The 22,507-nt window shown below is 46.4% G+C and overlaps 1 protein-coding gene across 2 annotated transcripts in view; it reads right to left on the bottom strand.

The window, feature by feature from the left end:
• SAE1 (SUMO1 activating enzyme subunit 1) overlaps positions 1 to 21,341 on the bottom strand; it is a 60,136-nt gene extending 38,795 nt beyond the window's left edge. For both annotated transcript variants that reach the window (XM_060398145.1, XM_004015334.6), the window contains exons 1-5: positions 21,140 to 21,341; positions 8,478 to 8,589; positions 4,388 to 4,561; positions 2,005 to 2,147; positions 289 to 388 (exon numbers count right to left, since the gene is read on the bottom strand). In XM_060398145.1, the coding sequence (XP_060254128.1) occupies positions 289 to 388; positions 2,005 to 2,147; positions 4,388 to 4,561; positions 8,478 to 8,589; positions 21,140 to 21,237 (627 nt within the window). In that variant the 5' untranslated portion in view covers positions 21,238 to 21,341. The remainder of the gene's footprint in view (positions 1 to 288; positions 389 to 2,004; positions 2,148 to 4,387; positions 4,562 to 8,477; positions 8,590 to 21,139) is intronic.
• Positions 21,342 to 22,507: the final 1,166 nt, after the last annotated feature.

The following is a 22,507-nucleotide window of genomic DNA, read 5'->3' as shown; positions in this document are numbered from 1 at the left end:
AGGACTACATGTTTCCTTTCCTGGTTATGGCCTGGAGCCTACAGGATCCTAGGGCTTTTTGACTTAACACTCCCCACCTCACCATCCATTCTTGCCTGGGAAATCCTGTGGACAGAGGAGCCTGGCAGGCTACACAGTCCATGGGGTTACAAAAGAGTCAGATATGACTTAGCAACTAAAACAAGTATGAATTTGCAACTAAAACAACAACAACAACACAATCACACAGTTGCTTTACAATGTTGTATGTCTACTGTACAGCAAAGTGAATCAGCTACATCAACATACCTTCTTGACCATGGTTGTCTCAGATGAATCAAGCTTGGCTCTCTTGGTATCAGGTCCATCTTCTACTCCTTGACTAACTTTGGCAACTTTGGTTTTCTCCCTAGAGGATGAGAAGTGGGAGAATCGAGTTTTACTCTGTGAATTATGCCATGAGAACAAAAAGAGGATCACCAGCTCACTGCATGGAATGGATGGTGGTTAAGAGCAACATCTCACACTGATCTGGTCTCAAATCCCAGCCCAGGTGCTAAGACTACCTGATGTGGCATCTACCTACTATGTGGGAATAATAACCACTGCAGGATTATTAAGAGAAATAACCAATTGTTAGCAGACTGCCAAGCACATAGTATGTTCTCAAGAAATGCTGTAAACATTCCCTGAATTCATTTCCTCCCATCTACCATGGGGAGCTCACCTTCAAATAATCTGGCCTTCTTTTCTCTACAGTGACTTCTTTATCCATTTAGAACATGCTCAAAGACTAGATTTTCTTAAAGCCATCACACATTAGAGTTATAAGAGATTCTGAACATGTCTATCCTTCCCCCATCTCGACTTCACAGGCAAGAAACCTGCAGACTGAAGAGAGTTCAGGGGCTCCCCTGAAAAGTTCAATGCAAGAAAACAGTTCCTGTCTTGACTCCTGGTGGGGGCTTCACTACCACAAAGGGTCTCTTCTCTCTCTCTCTCTCATCGGCATGGCGGTGGTCAAAAGTCACAGCCCCCAAACCAACTCTTGTCATCTTACAAGAATGGTATCATCACCATCTTTCATCTAGAAGCTGTAAGTTCAAAATATGGTAGGTCTCATCATGTGAGACTTACCAGGATCTGCAACCTCAAGGTGCAAGAAGAGGAGGTCTGTTTGTACCACCAGAGCTGCCTCTGGACCCTGGAGATGTTCCAAGGTAGACTCTGGCTGAGACTGCCTCCAGAGTTGCCCATCTAACTAACTAGTACTCAGTTTATTAGCTCTCAAACCTAAACACACACAAGCCCAAGCTGGAGAACAAATGTATACAATCTAGTCAAGTTGTCCCTAAACAGAAAGCAAAGCCCAGACTGATCAGACACCCAAGTGGTGTGCTTTGATCACCTTAGAAATGCCTTTCTCATGTTCTAGAGCAACTGTTTCCAACCTTTTTGGCACAGTGGGGGGTCGGGGTGGGGGCGCCAACAGTCCAGTGGAAGACAATCTTTCCATGGTCAGGGCGGGGGATGGTTCAAGTGGTAATACAAGTGATGGGGAGCAGGAGGTGAAGCTCCGCCCACCTCCTGCTGCACAGCCTGGTTCCTAACAGGTCAAAGACTGGTACCAGTTGGGGGTCTGGGAGTTGGGGAACCCCTGCTCTAGAGGAGACCATCAACTTGGAAGGCAGGAGCCACATCTCCTACAATTCTGAACACACAATCTACGTAGTCAATAAGCTATTAACTGATTTCCCAAAGTTCTAAGTACTAGAGTAAAATACTTTCCTTAAACAGGTCATTTCCTGTTGCTGTTGTGTTGTTCAATCGCTAAGTCATGCCCAACTCTTCAATCTCATGGACTGCAGCACACCAGGCTTCCCTGTCCTTCACTATCTCCCAGAGTTTGCTCAAATTCATGTCCACTGAGTCGGTGATGCTATCTAACCATTTCAGTCATTTCTTACCCGTGAATAAAAGTACATTTTAAAATGCTATGTTCTCTCCTCCTTTCCCTGAACTTACTCTACAAATTCATGCTCTCCAAGATTGGCAAACGTGTATCCATGGTAGCCAAAAACATCTCCTGTAAAGAACTTGATGCTATTTTTGTGACAGATCTGGTCAACTTTCACTATGACGTCCCTGGAGCAGCAAGTCAGACATACCTGCAGAAGAAAAGAAAAGTGGCTGCATGTGAGTTAGGCAGACCATGACTCACCGCCCAGAAGTCTAAATAAACCTTAATGAACAGTCTCTCTGGGCATGTCTAAAGCCAGTTTCAAACTGGTACAACTGGTTCCTTGGATCCTCAGGTTAGAAGACAAAAGAACAGTTGCAGGTCTCAGTGTGCAGAAAATGTAAATCATTGAGACTGTCATTCCACCTTCTGTGACCAAACTGCAACACGTCGAGCTAGTAAGTAACAGGCACTCAATGAATTTGTTTCCCCTAAACCATGAATATACATAAACCACATTTCACAGTTTTCATGAAAAGACAGTAATATAACTCAGAGTAAGTTATTTCTAAATCATTAAACCTATTAAAGTCTGATTAAGCTACAGCAAGAAACAAAACCAGTTTTTTAAAATTTACCCAAAGATCATGTTTAAATACAAGGGCATTATCCCCCCCTTCTTCTGACTGATGTGTGATGATAAAGAAGGTAAACAAGTCCCATTAAGATTATTTTTCCACAGTTTTCGATGTGAAACTTAATCTGAATTTAAGGACAAAAGAAAAGGTTATAGCCCAAGTGACCTCCCATTCAGAGTTAAGACAATGAGCTGGTGATTCACTCAGGGGAATCATCAATGTTGCTCTGAGGCCTCCAGGTCGTGTTCCAGTAAGTTGAGGTATTGGAAATGGCTAAGTTTTACTGCACAGGACACCATCTTTTCAGGAAAAGTTTTGTGATCAGGAGCAGGAAGACAACTTCTAAATCGCACATGTTTTCTTCTGAACAGAGAAAGTTGGAGAAGAAATTACCAAAGGATGTTTTCATTTGATAACCTCTTTGCAGCTGTCTGGGAGCCTGAACACTGACATATCGTCATAGAGAAATGTGTCTCCACTGCCATTCAAAGGCTGCCAGCCACCCAGGGAGAAATCAAATCTAAAAGACAAGACAGGTGCAGCTGAACATGCAAACTGAACAGAGCTCTGCAGTCAAGAGTGAGTGTGAAAACCTATGAGGACCAGTCAAACATGGCTCAAACAAGTCACGCTTACCCTGTGAACATGCCTTATATTAATACAAGCCACAACCCCTTGTTTCAGTTCTAACAAAGCTTTAGTGGCTAAAAGTTCAAGGACACCTACAGTAAACCAAATGTGGTTGCTATGGATAAAGAAATGAAGGATGGCTTATGTCCAAATGGAAAATGTTCCAGTATCTGGACTTACAAAACAGAGTGAAAAAAATCTTAAAGGGACAAAATGCACAGATGAACCATCCTTTGAAGCCCACATTTGAATACATGCACATATGAGATACAATGGTGTGCAAACCAAACTCAAATCCTAACCTATCATGTAATAGGTCTTTCATTGAAAAACCAAGCAGATCATCTCTGACTATTACATGGTTATCCAACATTTACTAAGCTTTTCCAGGGTGGAGGGAACCATGTCTGAAAGGTCGTATAGACACTGAAGCAGAATTTCACTTATCCTTTCACCTCTGCAGAGATTTGGCAGTGAAATCAAGTGAGGTCGGATATGCTTCATTTGGCTTATGACTGCAGTGATTCTGTCTAGTTGTCCATGGCAACATGGTCAAAGCGGCTATGTGGAGGAGAGAGATATAGACAGACCAAGATCAGGTGTGCTCTTTTAAAAGACAAAACACAGACTGGAGTTTGATATTTCTAACAAAAAAATGACTCTGCTACAGAAATTAATCACCAACTTGTTAAGTTTTCGGAAGAAAACATTTGCAGTGAAATGTATTAAAGCTGTGTGTGAAGAGTCTGGAAGGAAGACAAAACACCAATGATGAAAGCTGGTCTTGGGGGAAGTATGCCGAAAGAAGAAACCATAAGGCAGCAACTCACAAGCAGCTAAAGCAGATTCAACAGCCTGGGTCTGCCTAACCCACACACTCAGCAAACTAAGGCCAAACACTAATGAGGCATATACGCACTAAGGTAATATAAGACTTCACCCAACTAGGGCAACAGCTTGGGTTGCCCAAAAACCTGGTTCGGGTTTCTCCTTAAGATAGTACAGAAAAACCCAAACCAACTTTTTGGCCCACCCAATACTAAAAGCGAAGAACAGAACAGCCTACAAACTATATTGGGAAAAAGCTCAGATTTGGGAGTCTAACACCCCAGGGGACCTAATATACATACAACTAGTGCTTAATTCCTACAGCAGATTTTACATTCTCTATGAAACTTACAGCATCAAATTGGGTGAAAAATGACTCGGGTTTCTTTTCTATATTCTCAGTGTCCACCTTCACATCCACCATGGGGTTGAGATTCTGTGCTCGCTCCAAAGAGGCTTCAGCCCTGTTTCGGCCAACAGACCCAGTACGGATCAGGAACTGGGCTCCGGGGTCTTCTGGAGATACCTGGGAATGAATTTTTTTTTTTTTGAATATTTTAATTTGGCAGAAAATAACAAATGAATGTTTCCATTTTATTTTTTTAATTCTTTAATGAATTTGTTACAGTTACAGTGTAGCTTGTTTTATGTTTTGGTTTTTTGGCTAACAGCATGTGAGATCTTAGCTTCTGGACCAAGGATTGAACTCACTGCATTGGAAAGCAAAGTCATAACTACTGGACCGCCAGGGATGTTCCCCTGAACTTTGCCATTTTAAAGAGTAACTAAAATATCTAGCATCTCATTGTATTACAACTGTTTCTATAGGAATTTGTCCAATGCAGATTCCCTATACTCTCTCCTCCTGAGGCTTGAAAACAGACATTTAACTTTTTTTCTTTTTTAAACTGGGCATGATGGTTAAAGAGCACCCCCTTGTGTTATAATGAAAATTCACTCTAAACAAAAAAGTCCATGCTTTCTTAATTTTTAACTGCCAACAAAATGACATAATCATGAGTGCTAAGAATTGACCAAAAATACCTACCATGTGCCCAACTTGAAGCATTCATAGAAAGACATAAGTAGCTTAAAAGATGCAGTCCCTGCCTACAAGTAGTTTCAAATCAAACCAATGCAAAAATCAGACACAATTAAGAATGCTGGAAACAAACTCTTAAATTCAATTAAAACTCAGAAAGGAGGCGAGATGAGCAGAGGCTGGAGCAGAAGGACAATTTCACTCGGAAGGCTGGACATCACCAGAAGAGAGCCTCAAAGACAGATAATATAATCCCCTGATAGCCACAAGCAGGATTAGATTCCACTGTTCAAAATGCATTTCTTCACACATCAAACATCTAATTTAATCATTCATCTCCATGACCTCACCACCTCCACCAAGACTGGGCTCAGTAGAGGAAACCCTGCTCTCCTGCCAACTATGCACAGCGTACATGTCCCTACAGTCTTTCCTCCAAGCATACGGGGCTGGTCCTCCTCCCACTTCAGGCCAGCCGTCTAACAGTCCCCGTGACCCATCCTGGGATCTCACAACACAGAGAGATTGTACATCATGGCGGTTTCTGGAGTAATTAAGGTTGGATTCAAATCTGTGATTCAAATCCTGGCTCAAGGACTTAAATGTGTGCTTTTGAGCAAATATGAAGAAATCCCATGTAAAATGGGGCTTCTCTGGTGGCTCAGAGGTTAAAGCGTCTGCCTCCAATGCAGGAGACCCAGGTTCGATCCCCAGGTTGGGAAGATCCCCTGGAGAAGGAAATGGTAACCCACTCCAATATTCTTGCCTGGAGAATGGATGGAGAAGGCTGAAAATGACGACTTTACTAGAAGCAATGCACTTACTCAACACTCTGCCTGGCTTACCTGGGTCATCTGGGCCTTACTCCTTGGCCTCTCAGCTCCTAGCTCTCCTTCCCCCTCACCAGACACGCCAGTCTCTATATGGGCCCTCTTCAGTGCAGCTGTCTTCAGGATTCCATTCAGAATCACTCATATTTTCACTCTATGTAGCTCCATAAACCAACTCCATACCTTTCAGTATCTACCAAAGTCTACTGTTGTTTCTCAAATTGCTTCTACTGATACAGACTTCCCAATCCATTTGAGTCTTATGTTAAACTGTCCATTGGATATTTCCTGCTGTAGATCCCAGGGGCCAATCATATGTGACTCCTACATTTGTTGTCTTTGTTGATGAGCCCACCAGTCAGCCACCCATTCAGTCACCAGAGCCAGAAACCTGGTCTATGCATCTTCATTTCCTTGATAGCAGCCACCAGGTGATGAGACTAAGCAGGTGGGCTCTGCCAGGAGTCGGGGCCTGGGTTCTGGTGCTCCCACTAACTACTGTGACCTTGGGTGGGCCATGCTTCACATCCTTTCCTTCTGTTTTCTTATGTGTAAAATAGGGATGATAATCCCTGCATCTGAGAGTTGTTTCTGAGGACTAAATGACACACTACACCTACCGCTCTAAGCATAGCGTCCAGCACCTCCAGTCCACGGCAGCAGCTGTGGTTACTCCTTGCTTCCTCATACGGAATCCACCCGATCCTACCACCTAAGCACCTCTCACTTCTGCGTGCTTCTCGCCATCTGTCATCACTGCCATTCCTCAGACTCTTTCCAACTCTCCCTGAACTACTAAGGCAGCCTTCTAAGTAGTCTTCTGTCCCATGCCTTGTGCCATCCACAGTCTACACGGTATCAGTGATCTACACAAGGCCCAAAGCTCAGGGGCCCCTCGCCCATCTGAAACTCTCCAATGACTCCGCACCACCGAGAGAAGTAAGGAAAGGCTTACAGTGGAGTTTACCAGCAGGCCCTTCGTGACTTGGCCCTCACCTGCAGTCTGCACCCTCACCCCCATCCCTTAGGCTTCACGCTCTACAAATACCAAACCGCTTGTTATTTTTGATTTCTACCATGCTGCGCTAATGTCCCCTGCCTAAAACACAGCCCCTCCAACCTTGAAAAATCTCTACTTGTTTTTTAAGACTGAGTTTAACACTCTGGGAAGCCTTTCACGTCTCCCTGACAAAACCTGAGTCAGGGAGCCTTCTCTGGTTTCTGGAAAAAACTGAGAATGAGAAACAAATCCTGTGCATCCCTCCCTTCCCCCCACCTCCCTGCACCACATGGCATGTGGGACCTTAGTTCCCCAACCAGGCATGGAACCTGCACCCAGAGTCTTAACCACCAGACCACCAGGGAAGTCGCTCTTGTGGATTTTTCTATTGCCCATACCTAGACTACTCCAAGGTAGCCACAGGTGTTCCTGGATGCATGCTGATGTAACTGAAATGAAGAACTCTAAGGGGCGGGAATGAATATCTTCATTTTATAGATGTATAAACTAAGTCTCTGGGAAGTGAATGCCCTTGCCCAGCTTCAGAAGGTGGGACTTGAGCCCAAGTCTGCATAATTCCAAAGCTTTTGCATCATGCAGCACTGTCTCCCTGGGATGTCTGCAGTAAGGGACAAAAGCTCAAGCAAACTGTAAAAGGCGGAACTACTGAGGAGTGCTCGTGCGCTACGCAATTTATGAGTGGGCATCAGGCTGGGTGAGCTGACTGGGATCAGGTCACATGAAGGCAGTGCTTCTCAGCCCTCCCTAACTTTAGACTCACCTGGGAAACTTACTCTTAAATAACTACCTGAATATTCTACAGCACAGATGGGACTGAGAACCATGTGTTAGGCTTTTGAAAACCAGTCAGAGGAGCTAGGCCTTGCAGCGGAAGCCAAGCTGAAAGCACCACCAGTGCTCGCACTGCAGAGGTAAGGGGTGGCTCCGACACTGAGCAGCGTTCGTCCCCAGGCTGAGGCGCTGGCAGAAGCAGGCCACGCGCCCTCAGCGATCTCTCCTGGTTCCCCATGCTCAGATTACACAACCAAATGAAGACGCTATCGTCCCACTGCTGTTTTGTTTTTCCACACCACACCAAGGACCTCCAAGGTTTGGAGCCATCCCTCCCTGAGTCTCCTCTCTTACCCTTCTCTTGCTGTTGAGTTGCTCAGTTGTGTCCAACTCTCTGCGACCCCAGGGGACTGCAGCACACCAGGCTTCCCTGTCCTTCGCTATTACCCTCTCTACCCAAGACAAATTCTTCTTCTGGGTGAGGTGTTCCTGCCACTAGGGGGCACTGCGGTGCCAATCACCCTTCAAGGGAGATGGTAACTCCACTTTACAGACAAGCAAGCTCAGTGAGGGGACGGAGCCTCTACTGGCGGACCTCGGGTGGAGGTGAATCCAAATCTGGCCTTGGCACTGTCAGTCTCCATGGCTACAGTGTCATTAACGCCAGCCCTCCTCTCTCACAGCCCTGAAGGGGCAAGCAGGAACACACACAATCTCCATGTGTTTATACTGGGGTGGAGACTGTGAAGGACAGTGATGTGGGGACAGCACATCTCACCTGCTCATGATCCAGCATGGTCAGTCCTTTCACTCCAGCCAGGATGAGATTCTTGGCGATTTCAGCCCCAAGTCCCTTCATGCCGACAAGAAGCACCTGGGAGGCCCGCAGCCTACAAGGCAGACATTGTTAACAGGATGAGAGAGAACAGTGGAAGTACCTCCAATCACTGAAGAACAAAACAAGACAAAAAGAAGTAACCTTGGTTTTCATTGAATGCACTTAAGCACCAAGACCTCAGATCTTGGAAAAGAAACAGGCTCCACTCTATCCTACAAAGAACAACTCATTCAACAACTGTTTATGGAGCACCTACAATGCCAGGCATCCCTCTAAGGTGTGGAAATACAGCAGTGAAGAAACAGACACAATCCTTGCCCTCTCAGAGCTTGTATTTTCTAGAGACAGACAAAGAGAGACACATAACATGTCCAAAAGTGACGAAAATCAAGCGTGATGTGGATCAGTGACGGACGATGCTACTTTTGTCAGCCTGATCGTGAAGGCCATTCCACAGAGGTGCTGAGCAAAAATTAAAATGAAATGAAGGACAAGCACACAGGTAGTATTTTGGAGAAGAACGTGCCAGGTAGAGAAAACAGCCAAGTGCGAAAGCCCTGAAGCAGAGGGCTGCGTGGCAAGTTCCAGGAACAGGAAGGCAGAGAGAGCAGCTGAAGAGCAGAGAGCAAAGGGAAGAATGACAGATGAGGCTGCAGAGAGAACCAGGGGCCACATCATGAAGGCTCTTACAAAGGCACCGTCAGGACGCTGGACTTTAAACAAGATGGAAGGTCATGGAGTGGGCACGGGGGGTTAGAAGAGTGTCACAGTTGAGAGAGGACGATGGCTTGGACTAGTGGGACAGCAGAGAGGAGGGGCACTATTTAAGCCATCATACACAAAGTGGCATGAAAGAGGGTGCATCTGGGAAGTGTTTATATCTAAGTCTGTAGGGTGACAGAAGAGGAAGCTTAAAAAGAAAGTAATCAGAGGCTGGGCTATACCCCAGGAAGTCTGGACTTAACTCTGAGATCAGCAGAAAGCAGCAGAGGTCCACAATCCCTTATGAGAAATTCCTGAATCAAAAGTGTTTCAGAATCAGAATTTTTCCAATTGGAAACAGGAAATAAAGAATTTGCATCATGAAAAACCCCATCAGGGTCTTACAGGTCTTAGCACCTTGTAATCAAACCCATTAATATTTCTGCAGCAAATCTATGATTATTCACACTGACAAGGATGAGTAAGAACTAAGAACAGTCACACATAAATTCAGAGTCTGCTGGCCAATGAGTCTGCTCCTAATTCAGGAAATGAGTCCATTCTCATATAGTACCACTATAGGGAGAACATGCAGAAACTCTTTTCCGAAAATCGTTCTAAGAATTATGGACATTTGCATGTCATCAGGCTAGAAATCTTGAATGGGAATGAGGGCTGATAAAATCAAGTCCTGCACTGATTCTTGATGCTAGCAGATTTGGGATTTCCTTCAGTGGTATAATCAAAGGGTAAAATCAGGAGGAGGGAAAGAACACTGACAGTATTTCCCTCAGAGGCATATATCTGGTTCCCAGCTTGTTCACTATTGTTTTTCTACACTGCCCTGCCACTGCCAACCACACCCTAGCAGAGAGGAGCCTTTCATGCGACAATTCCACTTAACCAGAGTAATTGGGCAAAGGACTTATGACATACAAGCAAGATAAGTAACAGAGATGCTAGCAATGAGGGGGGTCTCTTATTACAGGTTGACAGCATCACACCAGCAGGGGGGAGGAGGAAAGAGACATTCCAATCCCTCCAGAAACAGCACAGATAATAAACAAGCAATGTTTCCAAAGAGGATATCGTGCACAGATCAAACTTTTAACCTCAGACAGGCTGAGCAGCTATGCATTAAGCTGTACCTTCCAGGTCTCTGCTGTCACTGTTCTTCATCTCCCTTCACCTGGCCCCGACACTGCTGCACCTGGAATTCCAGGTTTCATGGTCCCTCTTAGTCTGAATGATGGTCTTTTCTAGTTTGGCTGCTCCATTACCCCAAGGATATAGCTAGACTGGCCCCGCTTGCTTCTGAGAAATCGATGCCTCCAAACCCACTAATTTCTCAGGCTCTGTTCTCCTTGCCATTCCTTTGGCAACAGGCAAGACCCAGCACTAATGCCCTTCAGGGGTGAAGACTTGGGTTTGAATTCTGGCTCTGCCACTTCCTAACTGGTGACCCAAGCAAACTGAGCCATCTCTCTGAACCTCATTCCATTCATCTGTAAAATGGAGATACCCATCCTAACTTTAGTCATTTAATCTCCTCTAAGACCTGGTCAAATGTGTGCAAAACCACCTAATGTAGGCCCACCCACCAGATGCTGAATAAAAGTTACCTGAACATCTCTTCAATCTCCACTGCCTTAATTACAAAAGGGCTCAGTGATCGATTTGATTCTGATTAAAAAAAAAAAAAATCTGACAGAGAAACAAAATTTAAGCTGACGTTTAAATCCATTCAGTCGTGGCTCTCTCCCATTTCCGCCACCTTATCTTCCACTACTACCAGCTTCCTCCCAACACACCTTCAGTTCCCCACCTGCAGACATTAAATTGCAGCGCTGTACACGGCTGACACGCACACCCTGTCTTCCTCCCTCGGCCTCGCCTAGCCTTTCCTCCAGACTTCAAACCCGGACTCAGACACCATTTCCTCAAGAAGTCCTTATCACAACCAACTCAGAGTGTCCTCTCTGAAGTCTTCAAGCGCCTGCTCCATATAAACACCTCTGACAGAAATCCCATGGAGCCCACGGCCTCCCCAGGATCCCTCCATCCTACAGAGCTCCACGGACTCTAACTGCTCAGGAGGTTTTTTCATTCAACTGCCAACAACACCGAATATTACGGTATGTTTTTAATCCTTAACCATTCTAGGGCCCTGAGAGGACTGCTTATTTCTGGCTCAATTAATAGTACCTGGCACACAGTCAGCACTTAAGAACGTCAGCTCTCATTACTCACTCTAAGGCAGCAATTGCCTTCTGGGAATCAAGCCTACAGAAATACTCAGGTGGGCCAAAACCAGGCACACTGATGTTCGCGGCAGCATGGGCCACCACTCCACGGCCACCACCCTACCCTGGCCTCTGTTTCTCACCTGTAAAACCGCAACACCCTGATACCCGGCCTCCCTGCTCCCATCCCTGCCCCCTACAAGCCACTGTCCCCATCTCAGGAAGAGAGAGCTCTGATACCAGATCATGCCACTCTCCTGCTGAGTCCCTTCAATGGTGCCCAGGCAAGCTTGGTACTGTCAGCCCTGCCACCTCATCCAACTCTCGCCCTTGGTAATCGCCTACAGCTCGGCTGGCCGTCCCTGATCCTAGAAAGCGCCGCCACGTCGGCTCCCGCTGCTGGATTCTGGCATTAGCTGTTCTCTCTGCTTCTTCCCCTACCTCATCACATGACCTGTTCTTCAGGGCTCAGCTCAACTGTTTCCATCTTGAGAGAGGTCCACACTGGCCACCTCACCCAAAATAGGTCCACATCTGGAGTTATGCTATTTGTTCATGTGTCCACTGCTCATTCCTCCATTAGCGTGTAAGCAAGCTTCAGAAACCACACAATCTCTAGTGTCTGTGATTGTGCTTGGAAATATATTACAGTGTTAATCCAGTAGCTGTTACAGATACAGCAAAAGAAATCCCAGTAGAATTACATAAACCTGGTAGATAGCAAAATAGCGCAAAACATAAATAAATAAATAAACAAACAACAACAACAAAGAATAGTTAACACTCAGTGAACACTCACACTACCTGCCAACCTGTTCTAAACTCCTCACGAGTATTATGTCATTTAACCCTCATGAGGATCTCATGAGCTGTCACCTTGCTATCCCTATTCTGGAGCTGAGAAAACAGGGACTAAGAAGTGAACTAGCTTACACAGTGGTTACACCGCTAAAAGTAACTGAAAGAACTAGCTAGTAGAGAAGGGCAACAAGGTAGAGTGAGTGAGACGGTGGGCTCAGAGGCCACCTTGAAAGCAGGACTCCATCTTGGGCTGGACTGTGGACTTTGAGCTACATGCCCAGTATCTGTGGAAACGACATTCCAACTGGAAAACCAGACCCCCGGGATGGAAGAGCCCCAGGGCTTGTACATAGACTCTCCTTCTCCTAAAAGAATACCCTAATTATCTGCGTAACCAAATAGAATCACAAATTCTATTATGCTTATTGGGTTATGACCATAGACCTATTGATAATTGTCCACTGTTACCTACCTAGGCTTAAGGCATATGAATCACGGGTTAACTTTGATTGTATCTTTCCCTTTGTTCAGACTAGTTTCAGGGAATTTGGGGAGGTGGCTTTGGGCACGTACACTTAGGGTATATAAGGTTTTCACTAAAACTGGTCGAGGTCCTTGGCTAAGAGGAGACTCTGCCTTGGGCCCACCGGTGTAATAAACTCCACTCCACTATCTGCACTGTTCTTCTGAATGAGTTTGTTTCCCTGAACGCGAGGCTACAACATTATTAGTCTCATTTTACAGATAAAGAAAGCTGAGAGTGTCAGATAAAATTATGCAGCCCCGCCCTCACCACATCCATGCCCTTAATTCCTGGGATCCATGAATAAATTACATCATGACAAAAGGAATTTTGCTGATGTGATCAAATTAAGCATTTGGGGGGGAAGGGCAGGGGTAATTATCCTGGATTTTCCAGGTGGGTCCAAATAATCACAAGGGTCCTTTAGAGAGGGAGACAGAAGGGTCAGAGGTGGCAAGGTGATGACAAAAGCAAAGGCTTTGCTCAGAGAAGAGAGGCTTGAAGATGCTTTGGAGATGAAGGAAGGGGCCACAAGTCAAGGAATGCATGTGGCTTCTAGACATTAGAAAAATCAAGCAAACAAATTCTTCCCAGAGCCTCCAGAGAGCACAGCCCTGCCTTGACTTTCATTTAGCCCAGGGAAACCAATTCGAAACTTCTGACCTCCAGAATTTGGGCTGTTGTAGGCCACTAAATTTGTGGTAATCGTTATAGCTGCCAAAAGGAAACTGACCCATTGAGGCACGGAGTTCTTAGGGAGCTTGCTGAAGATAAAACAGCTACCCAACAGGCATTATTCCGTCTGCCACCCTCAGCTTCCTTTATCTGTAAAATGAGACTAATAATGCTACCAGCCTTGCAAAAGTTAATATATGTAAGTTGCTTAGAACAGTGCTTGGCATTCAAAACTGTGTTTTTTGGGTGGTTTTTTTGGCCATGCCACAGTGAGGCACGTGGGATCTTAGCAAAGCAGATACCAACTTGCACAATACTACTCCAGAGTCTGCTCCTAAAGTTACATGCCTCTCAGGACTTCCCTGGCGGTCCAGTAAGGCTCCACACCTCCAAAACAGCAGATGCGGGTTCAATTCCTGGTCTGAGGGCTAAGATTCCATATGACTCGGGGCCAAAAAACCAACACATAAAAGAGCAACAGTATTGTAAGAAATTCAATAAAGACTTTAAAAACGGTCCACATAAGAAAATCTTTGGAAAAAATAAAGAAATTTATATGCCTCTCTACAGCAAATAAAGGTAAAGTCACATTATGACATATTGTGTACAGTCCATCAGTAACAATGACAGTAATTACCACCCACAGAGGGCCCACAGGGTGCCAGGCACCGAGCGAGGTGTGTACATACAGTGCCTCACTGAAACCTTGATTATGGCTCACCACTGTTCTCTCTCAGAAAGCACACACACTCTACATGTTCCATATAGTTTCTCTCCCTAAAAGGCAAGGTGGCTCCACGGGCCCCAGCATGGGCCATTATGTTTCCATAGGAAAGGGTTCATGCTTGCCTTGAGAAAGGAAAAATACAGGTTCAGCAAAGATGTCCAAGCTCTCACAGCTAACGGGTGCCCAGCACTGGGGATCCAAATTCAATTTTAACCAGGATCTGTGCTTTTCTTTCCCTCTCTCATCTTCTCCCCCATGCTGCCTTGCATGTTGTTGTTCAGTCGTGTCTGACTCTTTGCGACCTCATGGGCTGCAGCACACCAGGCTTCCCTGTCCTCCACCACCTCCCGGAGCTTGTTCACACTCGTGTCCACTGAGTCGGTGATGCCACCCAACCAACTGGTCCTCTGTCACCCTCCTCTCCTTCTGCCTTTAATCCTTCCCAGCATCAGGGTCTTTTCCAATGAAGATAAAGTAGGTTCTAAATAAGTATTTGTGGATTCACTCCCCTCTAACTTCTGCCGTAGAAATACCTTTTAAATTTCTGGAAAGGAAGGACCCAATCTTTATATCACAATCTGAATTCACAAAACATACTGCAAAGTAAGTCAAGCCAATGAACTTCACTCACGATTAAAAATTCTGAAGACTACTAAATCCACATTCAAACCACGTTTGTTGAGAGTCTAATGCAAAAATCTTGCATAGGACTATTTCTAGTAGGGCAAACACAAAGTCCCCAAGGACAGGCATATCTGAGGAACAGAGGGGTTCAAAGACAGATAGCTTGAATGGAGCAAGCCAGGGAGATGCAGGCAGGGACAGGCAGGCAGGGCAAGAAGGGCACCAGATTTAAAATATCTGAGCACTCAGAAAATCACTGGGAAGGCCTTCAGAAGGAATGTTTGCTTTTCATTTAAATCAGTTTGGCTACTAAGTGGAGGATGGATTATAAGGAGTCAAGAGTGGAACGGGGAGACCAAGGAACTGTAGAGGTGATCTGAGATGATGAGTATAATGAAAAAAGGCAGGTGAGATAAACCTTGAAGCAGAGCCCTGAGGACTTCCCAGTAGACTGGACGAAGACAGAAAGGACAGAGATGAATAAAGAGTTCCTAGGTTTCTGGTCAGTGCAACCAGATAAATGATGGGACCACTTGGCAGATTTGACCATTTCCTGCTTCTAAAAATACTTCTTTTTCAATTAACAGTACAGTTGTTGTGGTTTAATTGCTAAGTCATATACAACTCTTTGTGACCCCATGCCAGGCTCCTCTGTCCATGGGACTTCCCAGGCAAGAATACTGGAGTGGGCTGCCATGCCCTCCTCCAGGGGACCTTCCCGACCCAGCGCTAGAACACAAGTCTCCTGCATTGGCAGGTGGATTCTTACTGCTGAGACACCAGGGAAGACCCACAGTACAGTACTTGTCATTTAAATCTATGATCCTGCTCAATCCAACTGCCTATTCATTATACTCAAATGTCTTGTCAGAATCCAAGATACAACTTAAGGCTGTTCCCCACCTCAATCTGCTTGGGCAAACCTGCTCCTCCCACAGTCTAGCTTGTCCTTCTGCAGTTTCCTGGCAGCCCACTGACACCTGCTGTATCTTATTTATCACAACCCATTTCCTATTTAGTTCCTTGTCTTTTGTTGCTGTAATTTATATTTGTCAAATAATGGTAGTTAGAATTCATTGAATGCTTTCTGTGCATGGACCCTATTCGTGCTTCATCTCATTTCTCAATTAAAAAAATTTTTTTTTTTTTTTTTTTTGCTGCACTGTACAGCATGTAGGATCTTAGTTCCCCAACCAGGGACTGAACCCAGATCCTTTGCAGTGAAAGCCAGGAGTCCTAAGCACTGGCCCGCCAGGGAAGTCCCATCTTTCTCAAAAATCTTATAATGTAGATTCTGTTATTTTCATTTGATAAGTGAGAAAACTGAAACACAGAGAAGTTAAGAAATGTATCCAAGGTTAGATAACTAAGAAGTTCTGGATTCAAACTCAACTATTAATCACTAGAAAATGGATCCTTATATGAAACCACCAGGACTGGCTTCCAGTACAGGCTCAGTCACTTTCATGACAACTAGGTGCCCATGGAACCAACTCAAGTGCTGTCTCAACAGCAGCTATGTAGGATGATGACTGTTTCAAAACAGCGAAGTTTTTGGGAGTCCCAATCCTGTAAGGTTAAAACTTCAACGCTGAGTCCTTAAAGATTTAGTCACACTCACCCCTCCTTTGTGCACATGTGGGACCTAAGGCCAAGGAACTGTGTGACGCACCCAAGGCCAGAGAGCCAGCGAGCACAGCCGGGAATTGAACCCAGGTTTCTGGACTTCCCAGGTCTTTGCCGCCTACCACCATTCCATCCACTCAACAAAGCACTGGGAATTTCACAGCGACAGGTCAAAACCCACATCTCAATTATCGGACATTTCAAACCACCTACCCTCACAGAGCTTATCTTCTACTTCTCTCTTCCCAGGCACCTTCCTCCCTCACTCTGAGACGGGGATAAATGGGCCTCTGGTGCGAAACGCAGTGCAAAAACTACTGAAGCACATGGTCTGAGAACGACCAGGGCTGCCAGCTTCAACGCTCTCCTTTATGTTACTTTAATTGAAAGAATGAGCTCCTCCAGGGTGGCAAATGAGCTATCATGGAAACCGGCAGGGAACCTGAAGTTACCAGCTTAGATAGAAGTCCCACTTCTATTTACTTGGTGTGTGACCTTGGGAGAGCTGGCTCCCTTCCCTAAACCTCAACCACAACATGGGCTGGGCACACACCAAGAGCTGCAAACTCACATGCTTAGGGCCGGGCAGTTCCATCAGTGATTGAAGCAGAGCTGATGGAGACCATGGCCACATAAGCTCTCTGTAAGACAAGCAGCCTCCACTTTGATCCAACCGATGTAGGGATGTCTGACCTTACTGTTTGTCTGACCTTAACTACTTTTCGAAAGACAGAAATCAGAAACTGCGACATCCCCATATGCGGGGAGCATGGGGAGTAGTTGGGAGACAGAGACATTTTCCCAACTTCTCATTAAAAAATTCCAACATACAGAAAAATAGAAAGGAGAGTTAATATTTTACCCTGCTGGCTCTACCCATGTGCTAACAAGGCAGCCCTTCACACCTTTAGCTTGCAGCTCCAAAAATATGATGTTTTCCTTCATAACCACACTACTATCACATCTAGAAAATAATTCCCCAAATTGTCTAACAGGACTGAACACTCAAATTTCCCCTATTGTCTAAAAGATATTTTTTTAGAGAAGTTTTCTTTTTGAACCAGGATCCAATTAGGATCACACCTTGCATTTGGCTCCACCACTGTACTCTCTTAATTGAGAACAGTCCCACTGCTTGCTTTTTCCATGACACTGACTTCTGGAAGAGAACCAGGGCAGCTGTCTTGTAAAATGTTCCACATGCTGGACATCTCATCATTACCTCAATAGTGTCCTTTAACCTGTTCCCCTGTTCTCTAAAAACATGATTAGGGTAAAATATGTTTGGTAGGAAAACATCAAAGATGATGCATTAAGGTTCTTATATCACCACATCAGAAAATACATTATTAAATATTTCTAAGTAAGGTTGATTTTATTCTTTCCATGCTCAAATTGTTCCAAATTTGGCCAATTCTTTTAGAATTTTTAATGCTGGCAACTAACTAATTTCAAAAAAATTAAAACACTGTATGAGAGATACACCCGTTTTTAACCTCCAGACTGTATGAGTTCCCCTGAAGGCCATTTTTATTATGATTTCTCTCCCTGACAACTCTCTGACAACCCTGGTCCAACATGACAGAGTCAGAGGCAAACCTGTAGCCAGAATGCAGTTATCGACTCCCAGGCTGCTTTCTATTGCACGAAGTTACTCCAGTGTCTGAAGCTCTCCTATCCCACCTGGAGTTCCCTTAGAGACGAATCAGTTTGCTTTGTGGTGCTTCCTTTGTTTCTGAACAGAGGAAGAAACCACTGCCTTCCTTCTCCAAAGAGCTGCTATGAGACTTGAGAGCATTTTATCAACTCTGTGAGACTGTCTACAAATCTATAGCTCTCAAATGATAGGTAACCCCTTCCTTCCCCCAGGACCCTCAGCCAACCCTTTTCAGGTTCTCCACTGAGCTCAGTACATTTCCATTTCCTCAGAATAACTCCAACCTCCCAAGAATTCCTTACCCTGACTCTGATCTGCTCCTTAGGTCTTCTCTCCCTCAAGAGCCCCCATCCATCCTTTATTGCTCCTCAGATAAATCATTGGTTCCTAAGCCTCTGACAGCTCCCTCACTAATTCTAGTTTAATCCTCACCGACACTATACCACTTCAAATAAGACCGACCTGCTGTTCCCAAACCCTTGGATCAATCCTTCCAGAACACCCAGGATTCGTGTCCCAATTCTTTAGGACCTCCTAACACTTCAATCCTTCAATCAGGTGAACCTAAGTTCAATCCACCCCACCTATGTCTTCAAGCCCATTCTCATTATTTATCAATCGTCTACTTCAGGTGCGTCCAACCCTCAGACCGACGCTTACTAATACTCATGATGTACCTTCCTCCACAATCACAGAAGATTCCAGAATGAGCCTGAAGTAACCCCCACCTCACCCCCAACACACACACTCTCACCAAAAAAATTCTACAAGCTCTCACTTCTTAAACTAAATTCTTGTGACCTGCCTGCCTCCCCAATCCTTCAATCAAGTAATTCTCCACTTTGTACACCCTCACATCACATAATCACTCCCCATTACCCAGACCTCATTACTGAACTCAATCACTCTTACATTGCTACTTATATGTCTAGTAGTAAACAGTTAAAACCTAAGTCCAAAAGCAAACTCCCAATTCTTCCCACCACACCTCCAGTTTCCCCACCTCGCTCAGTAAAGGCACTTCCATCTTTCCACTTGCTTAGGCCCAAAACCTTGGAGGCATGCTTGACTTCTGTGTTTCACATCCCATACATTGAATCCTTCAGCAAAGCCTGTCCACTCTACCTTCAAATTGTAAGAATCTATATTTGACCCCTTCTCTAGAGTTCCCTGGTGGCTCAGAGGTTAAAGCATCTGCCTGCAATGTGGGAGACCTGGGTTCGATCCCTGGGTCGGGAAGATCCCCTGGAGAAGGAAATGGCAACCCACTCCAGTATTCTTGCCTGGAGAATCCCATGGACGGAAGAGCCTGGTGGGCTACCATCCACGGGGTGGCAAAGAATTGGACACGACTGAGCAACTTCACTTCACTAGAGTTCCAAGTGGTCACTACTTCCGTCTCAAGGGGATTACCACAGCTACCTCCTAACCAGAATCCTTCTTCCCACTTCTGCACACTTGAACAGAGAAGACTGACCCTTTTCGAACACAAAGCAGATCGTGTTACTTCTCTGCTCAAAACTCTCCAACAGGTTCCTCAGCACTTAGTATTAAAAAGCTTCCCCGGATTTGGTTCCAGCCACTTCTGTTGCTCTATTTTGCCAAGCATGCCCTGGCCTCCAGGATTTTGCTGTTCTCTGAGGGTGGAAGGTCCTTCGAGATGACCACACAGCTCTTTGCCTCCTTCCTTGCATACAGAACCGAGGCTCAGTGTTACCTCTCAGGTAACTCCCCTGGCCACCCTATCAAAGCAGCTCTCCCACTAACTCAACACTGTAAAGCAACTATACTCCAGTAAAACGAAAAAAAAAAAAACAAACAAACAGGATTTCCCTGGTGGCTCGGTGGTGAAGAACCCGTCTACCAACAAAGGATTCGATCCCTGATCCAGGGAAGATTCTACTGCCACCGAGCAACTAAGCCTGTGCACCACAACTAAGCCCTAGCTCTAGAGCCCAGGAGACACAACTACTAAAGTCTCAGAACCCTAGAGCCCCCGCTCTGCACCAAGAAAAGTCCCCACAATGAATGAGAAGCCCACAGAGCAAGGAAGACCCAGCACAGCCAAAAATAAATAAAATTTTAAAACAGCTCTTCCACCTCACCATCCTTTGTTGATCCTCTTTTCCTGCTTTATTTTTTCTCCCTGACTCTTGCATTGCCCAATATTTTGCTATTTCTTTAGGTTTACTGCCTTCCCCACAAGAATGTAGTCTCCATCGTTCACTGACACCCGCTCAGTGCCTACAACGGTGTCTGCGGTAGGTGCTCAATAAATATCTGATCAAATCCATCGCCTCTTTCAAAGATTTCATCCCCTCAGAAAATTACTTGCCCAAGACGAAGGTATGCCCAATCCCGTCCTCTCTGGAGGCATCCCCAGATCTACACATAAGAAGCCTCTTCGGGTACCTCCAGCGCCCCGAGACCTTCCGAGCCTCTCGGGATGCCCACTTGAAATAAAGTACTACAAAATTCCTCAAAAAAAAAAAAAAAAAGGAAAAGAAAAGAAAAAAGCCATCATTCTCTCAGACTGGCCCACCACTTAGAGGCCACAAGAATGAACGCAAGTTCGCATCCGTTTGGCTCGCCAGTCTCCCCGAGCGGCCAGCCAAGACGAGGTTTCTGCTACCTATGAATGAATCAACTATGCCCCCCGCCCCCACTTCACCGTTTCCAGGCATTCCTCCCCTCTCCTATTCCCTAAGCCCGCAACCCCGATCCAAATCCCACCATCACTCCCTTCGGGCGTCGAGTCCCTGAACCTCCCCTTCGAGAGGCCGCCAACCCCTCGGAACGACCCTCCCACCACCTGGGACGTCCCTGCTTCCCAAAGCTTCTGAGGAAGCAGACCAAATCTACCCCCTCCAGTCCTCTCAGGAGGGCGCCCACGCCTGACACGATTCCCGCCTCCTCTTTTCAAATTAAACCGTCGGGTTCCCCGAAGGCCGCCAACGCCTCAGGCCAGACGCCCCCCGCCAGATCCTCAACCCTCCCCCCTCAACAAGCCGCACCAGCCCTGACCGTTTCTGGGCCTCCAATCCCCAAAGACGGATCTGCCGGTCATACTGCGCCGCCTCCTCCTCGCTGATACCGCCGCCCGCCTCCTCCTTCTCCACCATGGCGCCGGCTCTAGCTGCCTGAGCTCCGGTCCCGCTCCCGGCAACCGCCAGCCGGCCCCACACGCCGCCAACCGCCGCCGGCCGCGCGCCCGGGAGGCGTCTGCGCCTGCGCCACGGACTGCGCCTGCGCAGTACCTCCTCCAGCGCCCCACCCCCACCCCGCCCCGGAGTCAAAACCACGTGGACCTCCTTAGCCTCCAAGGCGGGCGGGACACAGCCAGTCACGTGACGGAGTCTGTGGCCAATCCTGGCCAAAAGTCCCCGCGGCTTCTAGCCCCACGGGACTACCCAGGTGGTCGTTTGTAAAGGAAAGGAAAGCGAAGTTGCTCAATCGTGTCCGACTCTGCGACCCCATGGACCGTAGCAATCCTGTCCCTAGGATTTTACAGGCAACGGTACAGCAGTAGGATGCCATTTACCTTCGCCAGCGGATCTTCCCTACCCAGGGATCGAACCCGGGTCTCCCATATTGCAGGCAGACGCTTTACCGTCTGCGCCACCAGGGAAGCCAGGTTGTCGTTTGCTGCTGCTACTGCTGCTAAGTCGCTTCAGTCTTGTCCGACTCTGCGCGACCCCATAGACGGCAGCCCACCAGGCTTCCCCGTCCCTGGGATTCTCCAGGCAAGAACACTGGAGTGGGTTGCCATTTCCTTCTCCAATGCGTAAAAGTGAAAAGTAAAAGTGAAGTCGCTTAGTCGTGTCCGACTCTTAGCGATCCCATGGACTGCAGCCCTCCAGGCTCCCCCGTCCATGGGATTTTCCAGGCAAGAGTACTGGAGTGGGGTGCCATTGCCTTCTCCGAGGTGGTCGTTTATATGGCTGTAAATCCAGCAAATATAATTAAATCTGCTAAATCCTGGCAGCGCGGGCGTTGTGAAATAGAGTGGTGAGTAAAATAGACTAAGCCCTGCCCTCATGGAGCTTGCATTACACTGAAGAGAGCCCAAAGGGGGGGAAGGGGGAGGGGAAGTCAGGCAGTAAATGTTTTGGAGAAAAGTAAAACAGGATATGAGACTAGAGGGTGACAGGAGTGGCCAGAGGAGGTCTCTCAGAAAAGGTGACATTGAGCAGAGAGCTGAAGGAGCTGCAATAACAAGCTATGTAGATGGAGTATTTCTTGGGGTGGTGAGGCCAGCAGGTGCACAAGCCCTGAAGCTGGCACATGTGACATTTGAGGAGCTATGGAGAGGGGGGGAGAAGGCGATGGCCCCCCATTCCAGTACTCTTGCCTGGAGAATCCCATGGATGGAGGAGCCTGGTGGGCTGCAGT

This window comes from Ovis aries, chromosome 14 (assembly GCF_016772045.2).
Source record: "Ovis aries strain OAR_USU_Benz2616 breed Rambouillet chromosome 14, ARS-UI_Ramb_v3.0, whole genome shotgun sequence".
NCBI lineage: Eukaryota > Metazoa > Chordata > Mammalia > Artiodactyla > Bovidae > Ovis > Ovis aries.
Note: the sequence above shows the minus strand (reverse complement) of the source record. Positions and strands in the feature narration are given on the sequence as shown.